Source organism: Zingiber officinale, chromosome 8A (assembly GCF_018446385.1).
Source record: "Zingiber officinale cultivar Zhangliang chromosome 8A, Zo_v1.1, whole genome shotgun sequence".
Classification (NCBI taxonomy): Eukaryota; Viridiplantae; Streptophyta; class Magnoliopsida; order Zingiberales; family Zingiberaceae; genus Zingiber; species Zingiber officinale.
In genome coordinates this window covers 10,545,298-10,553,057 of record NC_056000.1, presented here as the reverse complement: position 1 = coordinate 10,553,057, position 7,760 = coordinate 10,545,298, and the positions used below count along the sequence as shown (strand labels likewise).

General features: G+C 38.8%; 1 protein-coding gene across 1 annotated transcript; it reads left to right on the top strand.

Moving 5' to 3' along the window:
* The first annotated feature begins 6,115 nt into the window (after window positions 1-6,115).
* Window positions 6,116-6,514, top strand: LOC122010503. Its single transcript, XM_042567040.1, has one exon. It carries the CDS (start codon window positions 6,116-6,118, stop codon window positions 6,512-6,514), a length of 399 nt encoding a protein of 132 aa, XP_042422974.1.
* The last annotated feature ends 1,246 nt before the right edge of the window (window positions 6,515-7,760 follow it).

Sequence of the window (7,760 nt, the reverse complement as noted above, 5' to 3'; positions counted from 1 at the left end):
GTTTAGTCATAAGTTGAGTTTCATATTTATCTTTCAATTTTAGTCATTTATATTTTAAACAGTGTTATCACACCTTGTAATATTTTTGAAATAGTGTTTGTGAATCATCTGTGAACTGTGATCAGTATTTGTATATCAATGCAAGGAGATTTATCAAATATGGATGTTAATGATAGTTGTTCAATACCACAATCTGAAAGTGGTCCTACTGTGGGAACAAAAACTACTGTAGATTCCAAAAGAAAAGCAATGAAACCGAGAAGTGAAGTATGAGATCATTTCATAAAGTTTACTAATGATGCATCAGAGATAAAAGCCAAATGCAAATATTGTGATAAAGAATTTTTTTGTGATCCATATAGGAATGGAACAACAAGTTTGAGATCTCATATTACTTTATGTAAAAAACACCCTGATGTTGTTGAAACAATTCAAGCACAGTTAAGTTTACAAAGTTCAAGAGAGGGTGAGGTGTCTCTAACTTCTTGGAAATTTGATCAAGATGCATCTAGAAAAGCAATAGCTAGAATGATCATAATGGATGAACTTCCTTTCAAATTTGTAGAAAGAGAAGGATTTAAAACATTTATGGCTATGGTATGTCCAAAGTTTCGAATTCCTTCAAGATAGACGATTGCACATGATTATGTTGAATTATATTCAGTTGAAAGGGAAAAATTGAAAAAATTGTTGCATGATTCAACACAAAGAATTTGTTTGACCACTGATACATGGACATCGATTCAAAAAATCAACTATATGTGTCTAACAACTCATTTTATTGATACAAACTGGAATTTACAGAAAAGAATTCTCAATTTTTGTCCAATTACAAGTCATAAAGGAGAGACTATTAGTTTAGCCATTGAAAATTGCTTGAGAGGTTGGGGAATTGACAGAATTTTCACAATTACAGTTGATAATGCAAGTTCAAATGATGTTGCTATCAATACTTTCAGAAAAAAGATGACTAATTGGGGTTCCACTATTTTGAAGGGTGAATATGTTCATATGAGATGTGTAGCTTATATAATTAATTTGATTGTTGCTGATGGTTTAAAAGATATAAATCAATCTGTGATGAAGGTTAGGAATGCAATTAAATATGTTAAGCAATCCTCCTCTAGATTAAGCAAGTTCAAAGAATGTGTTGAGATTGAAAAAATTGAAAGCGAGAACTCATTATGTTTAGATGTACTAACTAGATGGAACTCAACTTTCTTGATGTTGAATACTGCTCAAAAATTTGAAAGAGCTTTTGATAGGTTTGATGAACAAGATCCATGTTTTAAATTAGATCTTCAATATGTAGAATGGCATACCATTTTGAATGAGAATGGAGAGATGATATTTGACTCAGATGGTAAACCTAAAAGAGAATTGAAGACTTTTGATGGGAAGCCAACAAGTATAGATTGGGCTAATGTTAGACATTTTGCATCTCTACTGCAAGTTTTTTATGAGCTAACATTAAAAGTTTCAGGATCTTTGTATGTCACATCCAATACTTTTGCACATGAGATTAGTTATATTTTTACCATCTTGAAGGAGTGGCAAGAAAGTGATGATCTTAATGTGTATTCAATGGGAATTAAAATGAAAAAATAAATTTGACAAGTATTGGGGAGATCCTGAGAAAATGAATAAGTTGCTTTATATTGCGGTGGTGCTTGATCCAAGACATAAATTGGATTTCGTAGAATTTATGTTGATTGAATTATATGGAGATGAGAAGGGTGAAAGAGTAGGAAAGATGATAAAGGACACTTTATTTGCTTTGTACAAGAATTATAAGGAAAAAATGGAGCCTCAATGTAATACTTCAAGAGTTCCATCTATTTCAGAATCAGTTGACAAGGGCAATACTTCAAACAACATGAGTGATTTGAAAAGACAAACAATTATAGCCAAGTATAAGAAACAAAAGTCACAAGTTTTTGGTGATGGCAACATGTCAGAATTAGACAAGTATCTTAGTGAAATAGTTGAAGAGTATTGTGATAATTTTGATATTTTGGGATGGTGGAGGCAAAATTGTCACAGATTTCCTATACTTGCTCAAATTGCTCGTGATGTATTAGCCATTCCGATATCAACAGTTGCTTTAGAATCTGCTTTTAGTACTAGTGGTCGGATACTTGATTGTTTTAGGAGTTCATTGACTCCGAAGGTGGTAGAAAGTCTTATTTGTACTCAAGATTGACTTCGGTTAAATTTGAAACCACTCAACATCGAAGAAATTTTAGAGGATGTGGAAAAACTTGAAAGCGGTAAGTTTTTCTTTTTAAGAAACAGACAATTAGATTTTTATTTATAATTATAAACTTATAAAGAGTATTGTGATAACTTGCATTTTTTATCAGAATTCTCAAAAATTATAATGGACTCATCTTCTTCGATAACACCGGCGATAAACAATGGTATGTTTAAATATTATATTTTATTTAAATTGACCTTGAAGTTATCTAATGATGTAAGTGATCATTTTCAATTGTTGTTACCTTGTTCAATAAACATGTGGCAGTACATGTTGATTTTATGCAATTTGATTTATATAATGTAGGTTGATTTGGAAAGGATTGCAGACACATGGCTATGTTGGGGTTGACCTTGTTGCTTTATGCATTGAAATTGCTTTCCAAATGATGAATTTTATCTTGATGTAATCAAAAGATTGTATGAAGTTTTTTGTATATCTCAAACAAGTAGATGATCTGTTAGCCTAGAACCTTTTGTGCTCATTGTAATTTTGCCTAGATTGTCTTGTGCAATCAAAAACACCCACTTGTTAATAGTAATTCTAACTCCTACTCAACCTTTTTCATAGAATTTTTATATTTGATGACTCAAACTTTTAAAAGTTTACTGCTAAGGCAGCATGCTACACAAAGTTAGGTGCTTTGCTTGAAGGTTTTAAAGATGCGAGAAGTGCACTGAGTTGGATCCATCATTTTCTAAAGGACAAGGAATGGTGCAATCTAATTCCTTATGAAAGAGTATGCTATTACAAAGTTCTTACTTCGGCTATGCTATTTTTATTCTTGATACTAGCAAAGTTCTTACTTCAATAATGTTTTTTTTATGTTCTGTTTGAGACTAGCAATAAGTAATATAGCTTTGTAGAGCTGCGTTTGGTAGCTATTTGATCTCTAAAAGGATTCTTCAATGGGTCTACTATCTTAATAATGTACAAAATTAGTGTTGCTTATGAAAGAAATATCCTCAAGAGACTGATATAGATAGAAGGCTAGTGTGGGTCAAATGAGGCATGTTGGAATAGACATTTGACATTGCCAAGGAATATACCATAAAACCTGACTTTGAATATATCATGATACAAGTACAAACAAGCTAATTTTCCATGAACATAGAGCTACTGAAATAAATAGAATATGTGTTGTCCTTATCTTGTGTTTTTTTAATTGCATATATTTGTTAATGTTGTTTAATGTGCTTCGGTTGATATGCATTCAAGATATTATTTATCAAAAGCTTTTATTTTTTTATCACATAAATTAATATAATTTCAGCTCATGACCAGGTGCATTAAATAGATCAATAAGATTAACAGTGGGAAATTAGTCCAGAAGAATTGAAAGAGAGACAAGTTAGTACATCACTAATTGTCATGAATGCTTCACTTTTGTACATGTTATTTACTCAAATTTGTTTCTAGGCAAAGACTATGCAGGACATGATCCAGAAATACAAAGCATTTTAAGAGAATATGTTATGCAATAAGTACCTTTTAGTTCCCGTATTTAATTTATACCATTTGTATTTTTAGTTCCATGTAAAATTATTAATTTTTGTTTGCCTTTTAGGTTTTGGTTAACTTCCAGTTCCAGGAAAACCGAAAGCTATGTCTTCCAGTCACTAGATGATTAAGCTGTGGCAGTATGCTTATAAGGAGGCTTATTCCTCAACCAGGCCAAGGTAAACCAGGCTTTAATGGCATATTGGTTTTAAGTACTGTCTTTGTTTTATATTCCAAGTAATCTTCTAACTTCTAAGGACATTTTCATTGCAGAGTTGTGCCTGACGGAGATCGACATGGAAGCCCAGTAATTGGTGATAGTGGATGAAGAAATGTTTCTGTTAATGGTATTTGCTTTTGAAGTCGATAGTTTGTTGTGGATAATGCTTCTGAGCTTGGCTTAATTAACTTTCGGAAGCACTTGGATTTTAGTCAAATGCTTGTATAGAACTTAGTTAATATTGCCATCTCTTGTATTTGCAGGTCTCGTAGTGTATAATTTGAATATTACTAACAATGCAATGTTGAATAGCTTGATAAAGTTAGATATATTGAATGTATGAGATGAATGAATTGTTTCAATCACTCTGTAATTTACTCATTAGTATTTTGTCAAATTCAAATCTTTTAAAATGGCCCCTTAAACTGTTGCAGTGGCTTCGAAATACACCATAAAAATTTAAATATTTGCTAGTCAGGCTATCGTCAGAGCTACATTTCAATTGAAGCCACTAACTACGAAGTTGATGAAGACAGACAACATCACAGCATTTGGCTTCTCCCCTCACGTCGGAAATGCTACTTGTTGCACTTGGCAAACGCAGCATCACCTCAGGATTCAGGAAGACTCGCCATTTCAGTGTTGTCTTCATTTCCCAGTTGGAATCAATTGAACTGCAATTTGCAACCTTTCTATCGAGCAAATCTTCCAGCCTATATGCATTTGATCTGGCCCATAAGATTAGGAATAAAAGCTATCAATAATGAATAAAAAGCTTATAAAATATAGACAAGGTAAACAAACACAGTTCGGTGGCAAAGCAAACTCTTTTTATCAATTCGGTGGTTGTACACAAACATAATACATAAAATCAATTATTCGGCTTATTCGATTGAAAACCGAATTAATCGATTTTTAATCGGTTCGGTTTGCTCAGGTTTTAAAGAGGAACTCGGTCGGTTCATTTTTTTTATAAAAATCGGTTTATTCGGGTTCAGTTTATTCGGTTTGGTTTGGTTCGGTTTTAACCGAATACTCACCCCTACTCAGCAAGGTAGTGGGATGACCATATTGCTTATCTCACTGCGAGAGGACCGGATGCAACTGTCCGTTCGGCTGGACTACCGAGCCACTAACAACGAAGCCGAGTATAAGGCGTTGATAGCCGGCCTACAAGCGACTCGGCACGTGGGAGCGGTTAAAGTCCTCATCCACTCAGACTCCCAGCTCGTCACCTAGCAACTATCTGGGACCTTCGATATAAGAAATACACGGCTGAGGCTCTATGCCAAGGCTTTCGAGAAGCTGAAAACCAACTTCCAGGAGGTCGTTATACAAAAGATCCCCCGATCGGAGAACTAGACGACCGATGAGTTAGCGGAACTAGCCAACTCGTTGATGCCGATCGTCATAGATCATCCAATCGAACAAGTCTCGCTAATAGCACACATCGACCGAATGAAGGAAATAACCTTCCCGAGCAACTGAAGGACAACCCTGATGGAGTTTCTACGTTCGGGAGCTGCACCTGTCGATCCGGAAGAAGCTTGCTTGCTGAAGAAGAGGGTCGGATGGTTCACCTTGATTGGGGATCAACTATACAAGAAAGCCTTCTCCAGGCCCCTCCTCAAGTGTGTCGGATCGGAAGACGTTAAGTATATCTTGAAGGAGGTGCACCAAGGCTCTTGCGGAGGTCACCCGGGCGGTCGTGCATTAACCCGCAAGATACTCCTGGCCGGATATTTTAGGCTGACCCTCCAAGCGGACGTCGCTCAAATGGTGGCCACCTGCTTGTCCTGCCAGAAGTATCACAACATGCCACACCGACCGACCGAGAAAATGAAGACGTCCACGGTATCATGTCCGTTCGACCAGTGGGGCATGGACATCGTTGGGCCTTTTCCTATGGCGACCGATCAGCGGAAGTTTCTGCTCATTGCGGTGGACTATTCGAAGTGGGTAGAGGACGAGCCACTTGTGAGGATCACCGAGCAAATAGTCACCAAATTTATTTGGTAGAACATTATTTGTCAGTTTGGAGTCCCACGTCGACTCGTGTTCGACAATAAAGATAGTTCGCCGTTCGAGAGCTCAGAGAGTGGTGTGAAAGCTATGCCATCCAACAATCCTTCATCTCAATGGCCTATCCTCAGCACAACGGGCAAGCCGAAGTCGCTAATCAGGAGATTCTCAGAGTCTTATATGCTCGGCTTGACCAAATGAGAGGAAGCTGGGTTGACGAGCTACCAAGTGTGCTGTGGGCTCTCCGCACGACTCCAAAAGAGATGACCGGCACAACCCCATTTCATTTGGTGTACGACGGCGAAGCAGTGGTCCCTGTAGAAGTGGAAGTGGAGTTCGATCGGGTGCAGCTCTATGACGAATGGAATGCTGAACGGAGGCATATGGAGCTCGACCTAGTGGACAAAACACGCGCTAAAGCAGTCGTTCGGCTAACAGCTTACCGGCAACGGATAAAGCAAAACTACAACCAGAGAGTAATCCCAAGATCCTTCCAGGTCGGCGATCTCATCTAGAAGAAAGTGAAGTCGGTCGGCGACGTCACTAAACTCGAAGCCCCACGGGCAGGGCCTTTCAAGGTCGTATAGAGGCTCTGTTCAGGCGCCTACTATCTGGAGGACGAGGAGAGAAGGAAGCTCGAGAGGCCATGGAGTGCGAACCATCTTCAACCGTACAGGGCTGGATGAGAGGTGCGCAAGTGAATATAGAATACTATGTACTGTATTTCTTGTATGTCTCTCGAGTACAGGGCAAAATTTGAATAAAAAAGCAGAAGCCCCTTGAAGTATATCTTCCTCAAATGGTCGAGTGGCGACCTTAAACCTAAGTTCATGACGATCATCGAGCGGCAGTGTTAAACGCGGGTCTACCTCAAATCGTCAAGCGGTGACGTTAAACACGGGTCTACCCCAAACCGTCGAGCGGCGACGTTAAACGCGGGTCTACCTCAAATCTTCGAGCGACAACGTTAAATCTTGTCTCCATCGACTGTTGAGAGACGACGTTAAACGCAGGTCTACCCCAAACTGTTGAGCGGCGACGTTAAAACGTTGTTTTCACCGACCGTCGAGCGGCGACGTTAAACCCGGGTCTACCTCATATCGTCAAGCAGTGACGTTAAACTCTTGTCTCTATCAGTGGTCGAGCGGCGACCTTAAACCTGAGTCTTCGTCAAACCGTCGAGCGACGACGTTAAACTCTTATCTCCATCAACGGTCGAGCGGTGACCTTAAACCCGAGTCTTCGTCAAACCGTTGAGTAGTGACGTTAAACTCTTGTCCCCTTCAACGGTCGAGCGACGACCTTAAACCCGAGTCTACGATAAATCGTCGAGCGACGATGTTAAAACTTTGTCTCCACCAACCATCAAGCGACGATGTTAAACACGAGCTCACAACAAATCGTCAAGTGGCGTAAACCCCTGCCTCCGACAACGGTCGATCGACGACCTTAAACACTTGGCTCAGTGAGATTACAAACAGTGGCTACTCAAAGGCCCAAGTCTGCAAAATAAAGTGACCATTCGACATTGCTCTTCGAAGCGTCCCACAAATCGATCGGCAGTGCATAGAACTAGTGCGCCACTGAATGCGAGGTGGATCGATCGTCTATGAAGACCAATGTGGGCGAGCGGAGTCACAGGCTGCGAGGTCGTTTTGAAGTCAAAGGAGTCGGAAAAACATGCAAGGGAATAAAAGTCGTCCGAACAGATGAACATTCATTAAAGCTCAGAAGATTACATATTATATGGCTCTGCCTCAC

Excerpts from the sequence above, each read along its gene's own strand:
- LOC122010503 (XM_042567040.1), top strand. The coding sequence starts at position 6,116 with ATGGCCTATCCTCAGCACAACGGGCAAGCCGAAGTCGCTAATCAGGAG.